General features: G+C 44.6%; 1 protein-coding gene across 1 annotated transcript in view; it reads left to right on the top strand.

Annotated features, from left to right (window-relative positions):
• LOC144698061 (uncharacterized) overlaps positions 1 to 20,118 on the top strand; it is a 54,157-nt gene that overhangs the window by 1,267 nt on the left and 32,772 nt on the right. Inside the window, exon 2 of the mRNA XM_078569990.1 lies at positions 16,037 to 16,375. Coding sequence (XP_078426116.1) covers positions 16,037 to 16,375 — 339 coding nt within the window. The remainder of the gene's footprint in view (positions 1 to 16,036; positions 16,376 to 20,118) is intronic.

Genomic DNA, 20,118 nt, shown 5'->3' with positions numbered 1-20,118 from the left:
ATCCCATCCAGTGATGTGATTGGTACGATTCGGAGATCCTACATCCAGGGTGAAACCACAGGCTGACTGTGTGCTGTGTAAAACCTGACACCTGCACAACCAGGCCCAACTTCTCCTGGAGCAACATGAAGTGTCTGCTGCTTTCCAGATCCATTCCTTTCCCCTCACCATTATCCTCAAATAGTTCACAAAATCCTTGTGTCCATCATCCTCCAACACACCTATGGTTTCCACTTTAAATATTTCCATCAGTCTTTTTCACAGAGAGCAATGGGATTGCTGCTATCACAGGAATCAGTTCTGAAATACTGTCCCTCTGATCATTAGGCTCCCTGGAGTAATACACTGATCCCGATCTTCCCACCTAACACAAATCCATAGACCCATTTGAGTTCCAGATTTTAATGTGATCGTCTAATGTAGAAAACATATATCATTTAACCCATTAAAAACTGATTCAGCACGCCCCCTCCACACACACTACAAGAGGTTGTCTTTGAGATCAGTTGTTCCTTTGTAATCTGGGTTGTTCTGAATGATAACAATATGAACCTTCTTCCTAACCTGTCCTAACCCTTGAAAGGTGGGAATGCGCCATTAACAAATATATGCTTCAAGTTAATAATTCTGCTTTGTCTGACTGACATGGTTAATTTACAGAAGGATTAGGGTATGGTCGAATGGACATATGTCCAATGGGGACATAAGGGGACTTCTTGCTAATGTCGGGATAACAAAGTTAGACATTATTTTTACATTGATTTTTTTAACAATTTGCTGATTTTTGATGGAAAGGGAGACAGTGAGAAGGAGCTAGAAAGTCGAGAAGGTCAGAGGAAGTGCACTTGTGGTGTGGGGTGGGAGGGGAATAACAGAGGAACCAGGTATGGGTGCAGACCATTTCTACATAGGCATGAACGTACAGGATCGAAATTATAAACAAGGGCACACGGTTCATTCTGTAATCATGATCAATGCTGTAATGTCCACAAAATACTCCAAGCGTACAGGAGAAACTTGTATCGATGAGATGTCTTTGGAGCTCTCCTGTATCCCCATATTTGTCGTTAATGTTGCTTTTCCATCTCACAGCTGACTCATGTTGAGTGTTTTAGATTCTCCACAACACCCTTCTGTCGGTTCATTCACTGAAACCACGGACTCTCCTTGTTGTAACGGTGACATTCCCTGTCTGCCCGGTTATTTCTTGAAGTCAGTCAGCCCTTGAATTGTTTGTACATTGTTTCATCATGTCCCACCCAGCTGGCCGCCAGTGCAGAGGCATTGGAGGAGGACGGTTTGGTCCACGTTGTTAGAGGCTGTGGACAGGCTGAGAAGGACAACGAGGGAGTTTTCCTTTGTCACATTCACATGGGGTGTCATTGGTGACTTTGGGAAGAGCTATTTCGATACCGTGACAGGGACAGTGATCTTATTGGAGGGATTTAAACATGGAGTTCTGGGAAATGTAGACATGGATTTGGGAGGTGATCAGGACTTTGGAGAGCAAAAGGAGGTTGGAGCTGGAGCGGGAGTTTAATAGGATCGTGGGGTCAAGTGTTGGTTTTATTGAGGACAGGTGATGATGGCAGATTTGAAGGAGAGATGGGCAGTACCAGGAGAGAGAGAACCGTTAATATCAGTGAACATGGGGAAAATGGGTGATCAGCAGTTTAGCGGGAACAGGGTCGATGGAGCAGGAGGTGGGTCTCATGGACAAAGTGAGCTCTGAGAGGGCAGGAAGGGGAGATGGGAGAGAAACTGGAGAAAGATGTGGGTTCAGAACTCGGACATGGGGGATCTTTAGAGAAAGTTTGTCCCGATGGGCTAGTGGAAGGGAAGAAAGCAGCAGAGGCAGCTGATCGGATTGTCTCAATCTTAGTGGCAAAGAAGCTCCATGAGCTCCTCATACTTGCTGCTGAAGGTGAGGATGGAGGAGACAGGGGAGAGGGAGAGCCCTTCGAAAGGAACTAATGTCTTAGGGATAGTAAAAAGATTCAACATCATCTATTTAATTGAAAGCTTAATGATTTTATTTTTATCCAGAATATTAACACCTATAACTGGGCTGGAGTTTACTAACAACAGCAGAAACAGACCCCAGTGAAACATGGTTCAGTTGCAAAACTCAATCACTGTAGTTACTCGTGAACCTGCTGGTGTCTCAGCAGGTTGGATGACTGAGTGAATCCTTTCCCACACTCGGAGCAGGTGAACGGTCTCTCCACAGTGTGAACTCGTTGGTGTTTCAGGAGGTTGGATGACTGAGTAAATCCCTTCCCAAACACGGAGCAGGTGAAAGGCCTCTCCCCAGTGTGAACTCGCTGGTGTGAAATAAGATTAGCTGATCGCCTGAATCCAGTCCCACAGTGAGAGCACCTGAACGGTCTCTCGTCAGTGTGAACACGTTGATGGGACACCAGGTCCCCGGAACTTTTATAGCACTTCCCGCAGTCTGGACATCGAAAAGGTCTCTCCTCACTGTGAACTCGCTGGTGAGTCAACAGATGGGATGAATCAGTGAATCCCTTCCCACATTCTGAACAGGTGAAATGCCTCTCTCCAGTGTGACCATGCTGGTGTCTCAGCAGGTTGGATGACTGAGTGAATCCCTTCCCACACTTGGAACAGATAAATGGCTTCTCCCCAGTGTGAATTCATTGGTGCACAGTCAGATGAGATGATCACCTGAACCCAGTCCCACAGTGAGAGCAGCTGAACGGTCTCGCGTCAGTGTGAACACGATGATGGGTCATCAGTTCCCAGGAACTTTTGTAGCACTTCCAACAGTCCAAGCATTTAAAAGGTCTTTCGTCAGTGTGAACTCGCTGGTGTTTCAGTAGGTAGGATGAACGATTGAATCCCTTCCCACACTCGGAGCAGATGAACGATCTCTCTGCTGTTTGACTGCACCGATGTCTTTCCACGTAATTGAATCCCTTCCCACAGTCCCCACATTTCCACGGTTTCTCCCTGTTGGGACTGCATTTATGTCCTGCCACATTAGATGATTAGCTGAAGCCTTGTCCACAAACACAACACGTGTACAGTTTCTCCCCACTTTGAACAGTGCTTTTTCCTTCCATGTTCAAAATCCGATGATATTCAGGCTACGATAAACTGTGCAATCCATCAGATCCTGATGTGATGTTTGGTTTCAGTTTCTTGACTGCAAATCCTCTCCTTCTAATATCCTGTGGAATTGATTTAAAACAGAAAGAGGGAGTGAGAGAGAACCCACAAAAACACAAAGGCAGGTTGTGAAACTGAGCTGAATGGATCTGGGAATTTGTGGGGCCGGCACTAGGAAAAAGTGACCATGAAAGATGCTGGATTGTCACAAAAACTCAACTGGTTCACTAAGGTCCACCAGAGAAAGGACCTTCTACACAGTCTGTGCCCATAAATTTCAAAATTGTGCCTGAACACTAAGGTCTAGGTCATAGGAGCAGGAGTCCTAACACTGACTCCTGGGGAAATCCACTTTCAACCTTCCTCCATTCTGAAAAATCATTACTCTCTGTTTCCTGTCACTCAGTTAATTTTGTATCCATGTTGCTGCTGCCCATTTTGTTCTATAAGCTATAACTTTGCTCACAAGTCTGTTATGTGGCACTTTATCGAATGCCATTTGGAAGACCATGTACACCACATTAACAGCATTACCCTCATCAGCCACACTGTTAACTCTTGAAAAACCTGAAGCAAGTTAGTTTAACATGATTTTCCCTTAACAAACTTGAGCTGGCTTCCCTGAATTAGCCCACATTTGCTTAAGTGACTATTAATTTTGTCCAGAATTATCACTCCCAAGGTTAAACTGACTGGTCTGGAAGTTGCTGGGCTTATCATTACACCCTTTTTGAACAAAGGTGTATGATTTGCAATTCTCCTGTCCTCTGTCACCACTCATGGGTCTGAAGGAGATTGGAATAATATGGTCAGTGCCTCCACAATTTCCATTCTGAATTCCCTCAGTATCCTTGGATACAACTCATCTAATCCTGGTGCCTTGTCAACTTTATCAGACAGCCTATATAATACCTTCTCCTTATCAATATTAAACATCACAAGTGTTTGAACTACCTCCTCTTTAACCATGACCTGTGCAGCATCATCTTCTTTGGTAAAGACAGATGCCAAATATTCATTTATACCTCATCCATACTCCCTGTCCCAATGTGTAAATCACCTTTGCTTAAATCCCTAATCAGCCCCTTTCTCCTTTTACCGGCCTGTTACTAGGTATAAGACGGAGAAAGCGTTTTGATTTCCTTCCATGTTAGCTGCCAGTCTCTTCTCATACTCTCTCTTTGCTTCTCTTACTTTCTTTTTCCAATTTCTCTCTGAATATTCTTTCTTTATCCTGTCTCTCAGTTGTATTAGCCACCTGATATCTCTGTTAGCAGACTTATTCATCTTCATCTCAATCTCTTCTCTTATTTAGTGAGCTGTGGATATGTTAGCCACACCTTCCTCATTTGTAAGAATATGTCATTACTGTGTCTGATCTATTTCCTCTTTAAGGCAGCCCATTCCTCAATTACAGTTTCTCCTGCCGACCTTTGATTCCACTTTACTGGGTCAGATCCATTCTCACCTTACTGAAGTTGGCTTTCCCCAGTTAATTATTCTTTCTTCTACAATTAACCTTTGCCCACAGACAGACAGGCCAACTGTTTACCTTCCAGATTTAAAGGCCGATGATATTCAGGTCCTCACGAATCGAGTGACTCTGCCAGATCTGAATTGATGTATGATTTGAGTTTCCCGTCTGTCAACCCTCCACTTCTAAGATCCAGTATCAGAAATTTACAAAAACACTAACCGTCAGTCCTAGATAGAAATTGAGAAGAGACAAACATTTCTCTTGGTTTGAGTTTGCTGTGTGTAAATCCTTCCCTTCTAAACCCCTGTAAAAGGAGTTTCCAAAATCCATCCCTGTCAGTCCAGGATAGAAATGAACAACATTCTCTCCTCCTGCTACCTGGACCAGATGGCCGCGCATGCGCCCTGCTGCACATTGCCCCCTGTGAAGATGGCGGTTGTTAACTCGGCCCTGTCTCCGAGAGGAGACGCGGGTCAGAGTTGTCTCCTTTCCATTCGGTGTAACCGCAGGACCGGTAGCTTCTTATTCAAGATTTCAGACATTTACAGGGTCTTCATGAAGCCTGAATATATAAAATTATGAATATTGATAAGGCAACCATAGTGCACGGCCCCTCCACCATAGTTATGTCCTGGGTGTAATTAACAACAGAGCAAACCTTGACAGTTAGATCTGAACTCACTGGAGTCTCAGCAGTGGCGCAGACAAGTGATTTTTCTTCCCATACTCTGACTACTGAAACTCTGTCTTGTCAAATGGAATGTAGCAATTGTGGATCTAATCCTTTGACCTTCTAAAACTGGAGTGTTAGCAGGTGGGCAGTGAGCAAAGGGTTGCACACATGAAGTATCTGAATGGTCTCCCACAGGTATGACTGTGCTGCTGTGTCAGAAAATGGAATAACGAGGTGAATCCATTTCCACATTCAGCTGGTGTGATTTCATGGTGTGATTTTGCAACATGAGTTTCAGCTCACACTGGGATCTCAAACCCTTCTGAGAATGAGCTCTACATTCTCAACCACAGTTAGAGAAAGGTGGTGCTGCAAATCTGAAATAAAAAAACAAAATATTGGAATTTTCAGCAGATGTGGCAGTGTCTGTGGAGAGTGAAAGATGTATTTAAATTTCAGGGCTGTGACTTTCCATCAGAACTGCACTGCATCAGTGAGTAGACGTGAAAACTTAACTCTATTTCTCAATTCACAGATTCTCCTGGATGTGCTGAGTATTTCCATGATTTTCTGCTTTTATCTCTGATTGAAGAAGTTGCAAATGAATTGTGCATTAGATTTATTGATGACTAACGTATATTTATTCTCAACCATCTACAAGTGGAAAACTCTTCCACTTGTCTACCCTGTCAACCACTTTCATTATCTTAAAGGCCTTAGTCAAGTCATCCCTCACTTTCTTTTCCAGAGAAAAACTTTTCAATCCGTTAAATCTTTCTGAATTTGACATATTTTCCAATTCTGGCATCATTCCAGTAAATCTTTTTTGCACCATCCCCAGTGCTTCGCTCCTTCCTATAATATGGAGGCAGAGCTAATCTGAGCATCAAAGTCACATTGTCCCAAATTCCTGTATGTTGTAAGGATCATTATGGCAGTGGGAGAGGGGACTGTGGTTTCGAGCTGTTATTCACCACCCCCTGTTTCAGCCATTCTCCCATTAGCTGAAAGTAAGATTAGATGAAATGAGCAGATCTAATGAGCCAGTCTGTGACATTATGAATCAATTACAAAGTTGTCTCTCATTCTCACAGTGAAGCAGAGGGTATTTTTCATTCTAAATTTGCTAATTATGCCATTAAGAATACCTGTCAGAGAATGACTAGATTTCAGCATGGGGTCAGTGTAAAGCTCATTTAACATGATTACCAAGCAGTGAAGAGGTGAATTTGTAATACACATGCACCTTGTCTGTGCATTTCCCAGATTAATAGTTGCACTGAGTCTGTTGTTCTCCATCTTGATATGTTCAAGATGGAAATCCATAAATATTTGGGCACTAAGGGATATGGTAATAGGATGGGAAAGTGGAGTTGAGCTGGAAGAAAATTTAATGGTGAAGCAGGCTCAAGGGGCCTTTTGGTCCAACCCTGCTCCTATTTCTTGTGTTCTTATGAACATCACTGTGAATTATTTCCATTCATGCACAGCAGATGCAGCAGCACCCGTCCACCTCCTCCCTTCCCACATTCCAAGGCCCCAAACACTTTCCAAGGGGCACAGTGATTTACTTGTACTTCTTGCTATTCAGTATTGTCTATTCACAGTGCGGTTTTCTCTACATTGAGGAGATTAAATCCCAATTGGGTAACTGCTGTGTGGAACATCGCCTTGCAGTCTTCAAGTGTGACCTTGAGGTTCTGGTCATTTACCAGTTTAATCTCCACCCACTCCCATTTTGACCTCGGCCTCCTGCACTGTTCCAATGAAGCTCAATGGAAGCTCGAGGAACAGCAGCCCATCTTTCATTGGACACTTTACATCCTTCTGAGCTCAACATTCCTTTTGACAATTTCAGATCATAACCACTGCTCCCATTTTTTCTGACAGTAGATGCTGGTAATGGTTCTTCTTTTACCATTTATCCCTCCTCTGGGCCTGTGTTGTTTCTCCACTTGTCCCATTAGTTGATTTCCTTGTCTCATTATCACGCAATGCTGCCTTGCACCATCATCCCCTTTGTCATTTAATCACGAGTTCAGGCTCGGACAAGGGGGATCTTTAGAGATAGTTTATCCCGGTGGGCTAGTGAAAGGGAGGGAAACAGCAGAGGCAGCTGATCAGATTGTCTCAATCTTAGTGACAAAGAAGCTCCGTGAGCTCCTCACACTTGTTGCTAGAGGTGAGGATGGAGGAGACAGGGGAGAGGGAGAGCCCTTCAAAAGGAACTAACTGGTGCTAGAAATATCAAAACGACTCAACTGTTCATCGCAAAGCTGATTTATTCCAATTTTATACAGAGCTGGAGTTTATTAACGTCAAAAAGGAACTAACGTGTTAAAAATAGTAAAAAGGTTCAACACATTGTGTATAACACAATGCTGATTAATTTGACTTTTATCTAAGTGGGCTGGAGTTTATTAGTGTCTACAGAAACACACTATAATGAACATACTTCAGTCCTGAATGTTATTAAGAGCAAAATCCCATCACGACAGTTACTTGTGAACTCTCTGGTGTCTCAGCAGGCTGGATGACTGACTGAATCCCTTCCCACATTCAGAGCAGGTAAATGGCCTCTCTCCAGTGTGAACTCTCTGGTGTATCAGCAGGTTGGATGACTGACTGAATCCCTTCCCACATTCGGAGCAGGTAAATGGCCTCTCTCCAGTGTGAACTCTCTGGTGCAGCAGCAGGTTGGATGACTGACTGAATCCCTTCCCACATTCGGAGCAGGTAAATGGCCTCTCTCCAGTGTGAACTCTCTGGTGCAGCAGCAGGCTGGATGACTGAGTGAATCCCTTCCCACATTCGGAGCAGGTAAATGGCCTCTCTCCAGTGTGAACTCTCTGGTGTCTCAGCAGGATGGGCGACTGAGTGAATCCCTTCCCACATTCGGAGCAGGTAAATGGCCTCTCTCCAGTGTGAACTCTCTGGTGCAGCAGCAGGTTGGATGACTGAGTGAATCCCTTCCCACATTCAGAGCAGGTAAATGGCCTCTCTCCAGTGTGAACTCTCTGGTGTCTCAGCAGGCCGGATGACTGACTGAATCCCTTCCCACATTCGGAGCAGGTAAATGGCCTCTCTCCAGTGTGAACTCTCTGGTGCAGCAGCAGGTTGGATGACTGAGTGAATCCCTTCCCACATTCAGAGCAGGTAAATGGCCTCTCTCCAGTGTGAACTCTCTGGTGTCTTAGACGGTGGGATGACTGACTGAATCCCTTCCCACATTCGGAGCATGTGAACGGTCTATCTCCAGTGTGAACTCGCTGGTGTGCAATGAGTTCAGATGATCGTCTGAACTCAGTCCCACAGTGAGAGCACCTGAATGGTCTCTCATCAGTGTGAACACGTTGATGTCCCATGAGGTTGGCTAATTGAGTGAATCCCTTCCCACGCTCAGAGCAAGTGAATGGTCTCTCCCCAGTGTGAGTACACCAATGAGTTCCCAGTTCCAATGGGGATTTGAATCTCTTCCCACAGTCCCCACATTTCCACGGTTTCTCTCCATTGTGACTGCATTTATGCTCCGTCAGGTCAGATGATTGGCTGAAGCCTCGTCCACACACAGAACACGTGTACGGTGTCTCCCCACTGTGAACGGTGCTTTTTCCTTCCATGTTCAAAATCTGAAGATACTCAGTTTAAGATAAATTGGGCGACTCCGTCAGATCCTGATGTGATGTTTGGTTTCAGTTTCCCGACTGCAAATCCTCCCCTTCTAATACCCTGTGAAATTGATTTAAAACAGAAAAAAGGGAGTGAGAGAGAACCTACAAAAACACAAAGGCAGGTTGTGAAATTGAGCTGAATCAATCTGGGAATTTGTGGGGCCGGCACTGGGAAAAAGTGACCATGAAAATTGCTGGATCGTGATAAAAACCTAACTGGTTCACTAATGTCCAACAGGGAAGGGAACCTGCCACCCGGTCTGGGCCAACACAAGACTCTGGCCTCTATAAGAACATACGAAATAGGAACAAGAGAAGTCCTAACACCCCGTCGAGCCTGCTCCATCATTCAATACGATCGTGGCTGATCTTGGGCTTCAACTCCACTTTCCCGCCCACTCCCCATATCCCTCAACTCCCTGAGAGACCAAAAATCTCTCCACATCAGCCGGAAATATATTCAATGATGGAGCATCCACAACTCACTGGGCTGGAGAATTCAATGTGACAGAGAGAGTAAGAGAGAGAGGAGTGGGAGAGACAGAGAGAGAAGGTTACTAAACAAAGCACAGGATGTCAATAAACAGAATTCAAGTGCATGGGATTGGGGTAATATCCTGTTATAGATTGAGAATTGATGAACAGAGAGAAAACAGAGAGTCGGAATAAATGTCTCATTCTCAGGATGACAGGCTGTTATTTGTGGGATACTGCAAGGATCAGTGCTTGGCCCACAGCCATTCACAAACTATACAAATGATTTGAAGGCACTCATTTAAGCAGCACCTAAATTTTCACATTCTCATCCTTGTTTTCCTCCATGGTTGTGATCATTCCTATCTCTGTAACCTCCTCCAGCCTCACAATCCCCCCGAGATATCTGCTCTTCTCGAATTCGAGAATTACTGATTTTAATAATTCCATCACTGGTTGCCATTCTGTCAGTTTCCAAGACTCTAGAATTCCCTCCCTAAACCTCTCCGCCTCTCTACCTCATTTGCATCCTTTAAGATATTCCTTCAGACCGACCTCTTTGACCAAATTATTGGCCACCTGCACGAGTATCTCCATGGTTTCTAACATTTCTGTGAAATGTCTTGGTAAACTAAATAACAATAAATGTGTGATATAAACACAAATTGTTGTTGTTGATTTGGAGATATATCAATGTCCCTTCCTCATCGCTGGGTGAATAACCTGTAACTCCATACCGACCAGCATTGTGCGAGCATCTTCACCACATGGACTTAATTAGTAATGGGTTGAAAGGTTATGTGGAGAGGGAGAGAAATTGGAGTTGAGGCCAAAATGAGATCAGCCATGATTGTAATGAATGGCGGGGCAGGGTTGAGGGGCTGAATTGCCCACTCCTGCTCCTAGTTCTTATGTTCAAGGATCTATGGACATGCACACCAAGGGTTTGTACTTCCCGGGTCCTACCATTCATCATGTACTCCCTTGCCTAGTTAGTCCTCCCGAAATGCATCACCTCACACTTTTTTGGGATTAAATTCCATTTTCCAGTGTTCTGCCCATCTGACCAGTCCGTCTATATTGTCCTGTTGTCTAAGGGTTTCCTCCTCGCTAGTTACCACAATAGTGATTTTTTTGTGTTACCTGTGAACTTACTGATCATACCTCCTACATTTATGTCTACATCATTAATGTCCACTAAAAACAAGGGACCCAGCACCAAACCCTGCAGTACGCCACTGGACACAGGCTTCCAGTCACAAAAACAACCTTTGGCCATCACCCTCTGCCTCCTGACACTGAGCTAATTCTGGATCCAATTTGCCAAATTGCCCTGGATCACATGGGCTCTTACCTTCTGGACCTGTCTCCCATGTCAGACCTTGTCAAAAGCCTTAGAGAATTCCATGTGGACTACATCAATTGAACTACCCTCATCTACACACCTCGTCACCTCCTCGAAAAATTCAATCAAATTTGTTAGACATGATCTCTCACTGAAAGCCATGCTGACTATCCTTGATTAATTCTTGCCTCTCAACGTGGGGATTAATTCTGTCCCTCAGAATGTTTCCAAAAGTTTCCCTACCACTGATGTTGGACTCACTGGCCTGTTTGCTCCCTGGTTTATCCCTAACATTCTTCTTTAATAACGGTACCACATTAGCTGTCCTCCAGTCCTCTGGCACCCCTCCTGTGGCCAGAGAGGATTTGAAAATTAATGTCAGGGCCCCTGCAATCTCCTCCCTTGCCTCCCACAACACCTGGGATACATCTCATCTGGGCCTGGGGATAAATACACTTTTAAGGCCCAATAAAACCGCTAATACCTCCTCCCTCTCAATACTCATTTGTTCAAGTATATTACAATCCCTCTCCCTGATTTCTATACCTACATCGTCCTTCTGTATAGTTAATACAAATGCAAAGTACTCATTTAAAACCTCATCTACATCTTCCAGCTCCTCACACAGATTGCCATTTTGGTCCCTGATGGGCCCTAATCTTTCCCTTGTTATCCTCTTGCCCTGAATATACTTATAAAATGCCTTTGGATTTTAACTTATTTCACCCAACTGTGTTTTTCATGCCCCCTCTTCGCCTTCCTAATTTCTTTTTTAAGTAACCCCCTGCACTTTCTCTACCCATCAAGGTCTCCTGCTGTTTTGAGCCCTCGGTATGTACCATAAGCTTCCCATTTTTCCCCCCATATCTAATCCTGTCAAGTCCTCAACATTCCAGTTTCTCTGGACTTGTTGGTCCTTTGTGGGAAAATGTTGGCCCTGCACTCTCACTATTTCCTTTTTGAATGACTCCCACTGCTCTGATGTTGATTTTCCTACAAGTAGCTGCTCCCAGTCCACTTTGGCCAGGTCCTGTCTTATCATATTGAAATTGGCCTTCCCCCAATTCAAAACCCTTATTTTCGATCCATTTTCGTCCTTTTCCTTAACTACTTAAATCTTACTGAGTTATGGTCATTATCACTGAACTGCTCCCCCACTGACACTTCTACAACTTGCCCAGCTTTGTTCTCTAAAAGAAGGTCCAGCACCTCTCTTGTAGGACTTTTTATGTGCTTGCTTGAAAATCTCTCCTGGATACATTTGAAGAATTCAGCCCCCTCAAAGTCTTTCACACTTTGTCTATCCTAGTTAATATTGTGGAGGTTGAAATACCCGACTATTATTACCCTATTATTTTAACACTTCTGAGATTTGCCTACATATCTGCCCTTCTACCTCTCCCTGACTGTTTGGGCATCTATAGTATGCTCCCAACAATGTGATTGCCCCCTTTTTGTTTTTAAGTTCGACCTATACGGCCTGATTTAAGGAACCTTCTAAGATACCATCCCTCCTTACTGCAGTAATTGACTCCTTGATCAATATTGTGACACCACCATCTCTTTTACAACCTCCGCCCCCTTCCTGTCTCACCTGAAGATTCTATACCTTGGAATATTGAGCTGTCAGTCCTGCCCCTCCCTCAGCCATGTCGCCGTGATAGCAATGATATCATATCCCCATATGTTAATCAGCATCTGCAACTCATCTGCCTTACTCACAACCCTCCTTACATTAAAATAAATGTCATCCAGCCTTGCCATGTTGCCTTGTGCCTTAACTTGACTATGTACACCCTGCCTTCCAGACTGACTTGTTTTTTCTTATATACTTGTATGTACATCACCCCCTACTATACCTCCACTCAGTATCCCACCCCCATGCCAAATTAGTTTAAGAGCCCACCGACAGCACGAGCAAATCTCCCCGCAAGGTTTCCCACACCTTTTAAAGCACTTCTCACACTCTGGTCATTTAAAAGGTCTCTTGTCAGTGTGAATGCGCTAGTGTCTCAGCAGGTGGGATGATGTCCTGAACCTCTTACCACACTGCGAGCAACTGAACAGCCTCTCGCCAGTGTGAATTCAATGTGTTTCAGCAGGTCAGTCCAAAGAGACAAACATTTCTCTGGGTTGGAGTTTTCTGTGTGTAAATCCTCCCCTTCTAACCCCCTGTAAAAGGAGTTTCCAAACACTCGGTGTAAACTGGGCTCCGGGAGTTTCTAATCCGGGTTTGGAGTCCTACACCGGGTGTTTGTGAATCCTCCCAGTCCACCCTCCGGCTCCATTCCTCTCCTGCACTCGGCCCTTTCTCACCCGCTGGACTTTCAACCGGACCGCCTTCATCCCGATCCCCACCCGCGCTGCGCATGCTCCAATTCAAGCCCAACAGGCTCCGTCCCTCATTCATTCCGATTGGCTGGAGGACCAGCTGCTCCCGCTCGGTCCTCCAATTCCGCCCCCTGTCCCTATTGGTCCGGGGCTGCCACCTATCATTGGGAGTCGGAGCATGCGCAGTCCGTGGAGACAGACGGGAAGAGAGCTGGAACGAACGGATTTAAAATCCGGGTTTGACAAATACCGAGTTAGGATCCAGGGCCGAAAATAAACCTGTGAACAGAGATAGGGCCGGCGGGTGAGTTTGGAAACTTCATAAACTTACGGTACCGGCCCCAAACCCTCAATAAGAAACCACCGGTCTCGGGTTTGCTCGGCGCTGCGAGAGGTAGGCCCGAATTAACGGCCGCCATCTTTATAGGGTAATGTCGGGGCGGGCGCATGCGCGGCCGCCATCTTTATAGGGGCAAAGACGGCACTGGCGCATGCGCGGCTGCCAACCTCACGGGGACAATGAACAACAGCCCGAGGGAAACATTAATAAAATGTGTGTTCACCAGGAGTTTTAGATCAGCAGCAATAGAATTATAAACCCACAGTCACTCAGCAGTACAGAATTTAAGTATTGCTGAAAAAGGGAGACATATTGCTGATATTTCATGTTGCACTCCTCTGGACAGATGCAAAAAAACCAAATTTCTCAGCGAACAGCAATTTATGCTGCACAAGGAAAGGGTGTTGACTTGGTTTGGCAAGTCAGCTCTGATTGGTCAAGGCATTAGCATGGAGAATGCACCAAAGAGCTATCATCCTCCATGCTTTTGTTTAATTCAACAAACGGCCCCATCCCTGGACATGCACCTTCTGCCTGCAGTGGACAGGTCCCTGTGTATGAATAGATGTAGCTTCTAACAAGCAAAAGTGAACCACATTTTGAGCCCGACTGATAATCTTTGAAATTCAGTGTCCTTGCGTCTGTCCTGATGAGTACAAGATAAAAGTTTTGACAGAATGTCTTTTTTTTAAGCAATACTCAAGTGACTTAAAGGCGGGGAAATGTGGCAGACAGAGGGAGAGGTGTACATAAGAACTAGGAGCAGAAATAGGCAATTCAGCCCCTCGAGGCTGCCCCACCATTCAATACGATCATGGCTGATCTCATTTCGGCCTCAAATCCAATTTCCCGCCCTCTCCCCATAACCTTTCAACCCATTACTAATTAAAAATCTGGCTATCTCCTCAAATTTATTCAGCATCCCGGCATCTACTGCACTGTTTAGGGAGAGAATTTCAGAGTTTGTGAACGCTGGAACTTCAGGCGTGGTCATTAATGCTGGAGCGATTAAAATAGGGAATGTACAAGGCCAGAATTCGAGCAGTGCAGATATCTCAGAGGGTTGTGGGCATGGAGGAGATTACATAGAAAGGGAGGGGCATGGCCATGGAGGGATGTGAAAACAAGGATGAGAATTTTAAAATCAAGTTGTTGCTTGACTGGGAGCCAAGGCAGGTCAGGAAGCAGAGGGGTGATAGTGAAACAGGACTTGCTACGAGTGAAGACATGGACAGCAGATCTTTGGATGGCTTCATGTTTACGGAGCGTAGAATGTGGGAGACCAGCCAGGAGTGTGTTGGGATAGTCGTTCAGTTCTGGAGGTAACAACGGCAGGGGTGAGTGTTTCAGCAGCAGAAGCATAGAGACACGGTGAGGTCGAGTGGAAACTGGCCATCCTAGTGATGGCACAGATATGAGGTCAGAAGCTCATCTCGAGATCAAATGTATCAGCGTGGTTGTGAAAAGACTGGTTTAATCTCAGACTGTTCCCAGCGAGAGAGATGGAGTTTGTACCTGGGAAATGGAGATTGAAGCAGGGATTTAAAACAGTGTCTTCAGTCTTCTCGGTATTTAACTGGAGTTAATTAGTCATCAGGAAGAGAAGCAGTAACCAGAATGGGCCATGAGACTGATCCCATGGTTTAACTTAGTTAGAGAGGGAGAGAAGGAAGGAAGGAAACCCTTGGAGGTTTGGAGAAACCACCTTAACAGTCACTCATTAAATCTCCACACACTAAGGTTTGGACACAAGGTTAAGATCTGCTATTCTGTCTGGTCGGTCAGGGTGTTTCAGATTAATGTTTTGTCACGAGTACTGGAGTGAATGATCAAACATTTTGTTATCTTCAGTTGGACAAATTTGTAAAAAAGATACAGGAAGAATTATCCAAAACTCTGTTTGGCTTCAGCACAGGGAGGAGGGAGAGTGTGTGGGACAGGGATTTGCAGCTTTGGGAGAAGAAGACAGGAAATAATGTTCCATAGAAATGAGAATTGTCTGCTCTGAATTTCTATCCTGTTCTTACAGTGATGACTTTTGTAAACTCCTTTTACAGGGTATCGGAGGGGAGGATTTACAGAGGGGGAACTCAAACCAAACATCACATCAAGATCTGACAAAGTCACTCGATTCATCAGGACCTGAATATTATCGTCTTTGAATGTGGAAGGAGAAATGTTTGTCTATTCTGTCTGTGGGAAAAGATTTCAAACATCAGTGTGACTGGAAAAGCACCGAGACACACACACACCCGAATGAGAGTGTTCCAGTGAACTGACTGTGGAAAGAGCTTTAACCAGTTACACAGCCTGAAATAGCATCACACCATTCACAGTGGGGGAGAAACTGTACACGTGTTCCCTGTTTGGACAAGGATTCAATTGATCATCAAACCTGAAGAGACACATGGACACCCGCACCATGGAGAAACCGTGGAAATGTGAGGACTGAGGGAAAGGATTCAATTACCCATCCCTGCTGGAAATCCATCGACGCAGTCACACTGGGGAGAGGCCGTTCACCTGCTCCGAGTGTGGGAAGGGATTCACTCTGTCAGCCAACCTGCGAACACACCAGCGAATTCACACTGAGGAGACCATTCACTTGCTCTGAATGTGGGAAGGGATTCACTCAGTCATCTGAGCTGCTGAGATACCAGCGAGTTCACAGTGGGAAGAAGCCATTCACCTGCTCTGAGTGTGGGAAGGGATTCACTTACTCAACCAATCTGCGAGCGCATCAGCGAATTCACAATGGGGAGAGACCGTTCGTCTGCTCTAAGTGTTGGAAAGGATTCACTCAGTCATCTGACCTGCTGAGACACCAGCCGGTTCACAGTGGGGAGAGGCCGTTCACCTGCTCTGAGTGTGGGAAGGGATTCACTCAGTTATCCAGCCTGCTGAGACACCAGGAGCTACAGACTGGAGAGAGGCCGTTCACCTGCTCCGAGTATGGGAAGGGTTTCACTTAGTCATCCCAACTGCTGATACACCAGCGGTTTCACAATGGGGAAAGGCCATTCACCTGCTCCGAGTGTGGGAAGGGTTTCACTCAGTCATCCCACCTGCAAACACACCAGCGAATTCACACTGGAGAGAGACCATAAGAACATATGGAATAGGAACGGAAGCGGACCATTTGGCTCTAAAGCTTGCTGTGCCATTCAATAAGATCATGGCTGATCTTCTTGTGTCTGAATTTCCACATTCCCATCTAACCTCGATAACCTTTGATCCCCTTGCCGAACAAGAATCTATCTACCTGTGTCTTAAAAATATTCAATGATCGCGCCTCCACCGCCTTCTGAGGCAGCGAATTCCAAAGCCGCACATCCCTCTGAGAGAAAAAAATTCTCCTCGTCTCTGTCCTAAAAGGGTGAACCCCTAATTTTGAAATGGTGCCCCCTAGTTCTGGACTCACCCACACGAGGAAACATCCTTTCCATGTCCACCTTGTCAAGGCCATTCAGGATCTTGTATACTTCAATCAAATCACCCCTCACTCTTCTAAACTCCAGTGGAATCAAGCCCAGTCTGTCCAACCTTTCCTCATAAGCTCATTCCAGGTATCAATCTAGTGAACATACTTTGAACTGCCTCCAATGCATTTATATCCTTCCTTAAATAAGGAGACCAAAACTGTACACAGTATTCAAGGTGCGGTCCTGTATAACTGAAGTATAACATCCTTACTTTTATGTTCAACCCCTCTCGTAACAAAGGATAGCATTCCATTAGCCTTATTAATTACTTGCTGTACCTGCATACAAACTTTTTGTGACTTATTTACTAGAACACCTAGGTCCCTCTGCACCTCAGAATTAAGCAGCCATTCTCCATTTAAGCAATACTCTGCTTTTTTGTTCTTCCTGCCAAAGTGACCAACTTCACATTTTCCCACATTTCACTCCATTTGCCAGATCTTTGGCCACTCGTTCAACCTATCTATATCCATCTGCAACCTCCTCATGTCCTCTTCACAACATACTTTTCTACCTATCTTTGTGCCATCTGCCAATTTAGCGACCACGTCTTCACTCCCCTCATCTAAGTCATTGATATAAATCATAAAAAGTTGAGGCCCCAACACAGATCCCTGTGGGACTCCATTTGTCACATCCTGCCAATCAGAAAAAGACCCATTTACACATACTCTCTGCTTTCTGCTAGCCAGCCAATCTCCTATCCATGCTAATAAGTTACCCCCTACACCATGCGCTTTTATTTTTCGTAATAATCTTTGATGTGGCACCTTCTCAAATGCCTTCTGGAAATCCAAGTACAGCACGTCTACAGGCTCCCCTTTATCCATTGTGCATGTTACTCCTTCAAAAAAACTCCAATAAATTGGTTAAACATGATTTTCCTTTCATAAAACCATGCTGTCTCTTCCCGATTTCCTTGAGCTTTTCTAAGTGTCCAGTGACCTTCTTAACGATTGATTCTGATAACTTCCCCACGACAGATGTCAAGCTAACTGGCCTATAGTTTCCTGTTTTCTGCCTCCCTCCCTTCTTGAACAGAGGGGATATATTTGCTACTTTCCAATCTGATGGAACCTTTCCAGAATCTAGCGAATTTTGGAAAAGTAACACCAGTCAATTACCTCAATTACCAGCTACCTCATTAGCCGCCTCTTTTAAGACCCCATGATGTAGTTCATTGGGTCCCAGAGACTTGCCAGCCTGCAGCTCCATCAATTTGCTCAGTATCATTTCCCCGGTGATTTCAATTTCACCAAGTTCCTTTCTCCTGTCACCTTCTGATTTGCAGCTATTACTGGAATGTTTTTTGTATTCTCTATATTGAACACAGAAGCAAAATATTATTCATTTCTTCCACCATTTCCTTATCTACTATTAACTCCCCACTGTCACCCTCTAGAGGACCAACACTCACTTTGCTCACTCTTTTCATTTTTAAGCACCGGTAGAAACACTTGCTATCCATTTTTACATTTCTAGCAAACTTCCTCTCACACTCCAATTTCTTTCTCTTAATTAACCTTTTAGCCATTTTCGACTGTTCTTTATATTCTGTCCAATCATCTGTCCTGCTGCTCATCTTTGTGGATCTCTGTGTATGCTTTTTCCTTAAGCTGATGCTTTCTTTAACTTCTTTAGTTAACCACAGATGGTGGGTCCTCCCCTTATAATTTTTCTTTATGGTCGGGATGTACTCATTCTGAATACTTTGAAATATCCCCTTAAATGTCTGCCACTGCTTCTCTATTCATCTATCCTCTAGCCTAGTTTCCCAGTTCACTTCAGCTAGCTCAGCTTTCATCCCCACATAGTTGCCCTTATTTAAGTTTAAGATACTAGTCTTTGACCCACTCTTCTCCCTTTCAAACTGGATGTAAAATTCAACCATATTGTGCTCACTGCTACCTAGCAGTGCCCTTACTCTGAGGTCATTAATTAATCCTGTTACATTACACAATACCAAGTCAAATATAACCTGCTCTCTGATTGGCTCCTGAACATGCTGCTCTAATAAACTATCTTAAAAGTATTCTAAGAACTCTTCATGCAGGCCATTACTGCCAATTTGATTTTTCCAGTTAATGTGTAGATTAAAATCACCCATGATTATTGCCGTCCCTTTATTACAAGCACACAATATTTTCTCTTGAATACTTTGTCCTACACTATGGCTGCTGTTAGGGGCCCATCAACCACTCCGACTAAAGGCTATTTTTCCCCTACTATTCCTCATCTCCATCCAAACTGATTCTCCATCCTGATCTCCTGATCCAAGGTCATCTCTAACTATTGCACCAATGCTCTCTTTGATTAACAATGCTACACCTCCACCTTTACCTAGCTTCCTATTCTCCTTGAATGTCATGTACCCCTCAATATTAAGGACCCAATCTTAGTTGTCCTGCAGCCACGTTTCCATAATTACTAACAGATCATATTTATTTACTTCTGTGTGAGTCATCAATTCATTTACTTTGTTTTGAATGCTATGTGCATTCAGATAGAGAGCCTTCAGTCTTGTCTTTTTGTTACCGTTGTAACATCTAGTCTTGACTGTTGATTTATTCTCAGGTTTTTTTCTCTCAGTCCTTTCCTGCCATTCTCTGACCTTGTTTCTCATATTATTATTTTGCTCTCCTTTCTTGACTCTACACCTTGAATTGCTACCTCTACCTAAGCTTGATCCCTCACCGCTCTTGTTTAGTTTAAAGCCCTCTCTACTTCCCTAGCTATGCAATTTGTGAGGACACTCATCCCAGCATGGTTCAGGTGTAAACCGTCCCAACGGTACGGCCCCCACTGCCCCCAGCACTGATACCAGTGCCCCACAAACCGGAACCCACTTCTCCCACACCAATCTTTGAGCCACGCATTGGTCTCGCTAATCTTATTTGCCCGATGCCAATTTGCATATGGCTCAGGTAATAATCCAGAGATTATTACCTTTGAGTTTCTCCTACATAATTTGGTACCTAGCTCCTTATACTGACTTTACAGAACCTCTTTCCTAGTTCTACCTATGTCATTGGTACGTACATGGACCAGGACAACTGGATTTTCCCCCTCCCATTGCAAGTCCCTCTCCAGCCCTGAGCAGATGTCCTGAACCCTGGCACCGGGCAGGCAACATAGCCGTCTGGACTCTCACTCTTTGCTGCAGAGAACAGTGTCAATGCCCTCACTATACTAT

The sequence above is a fragment of the Cetorhinus maximus genome, chromosome 23, assembly GCF_964194155.1.
Source record: "Cetorhinus maximus chromosome 23, sCetMax3.hap1.1, whole genome shotgun sequence".
Taxonomy (NCBI): domain Eukaryota; kingdom Metazoa; phylum Chordata; class Chondrichthyes; order Lamniformes; family Cetorhinidae; genus Cetorhinus; species Cetorhinus maximus.
The sequence above is the reverse complement of the archived record's forward strand: the minus strand, read 5'-3'. Positions and strand labels throughout refer to the sequence as shown.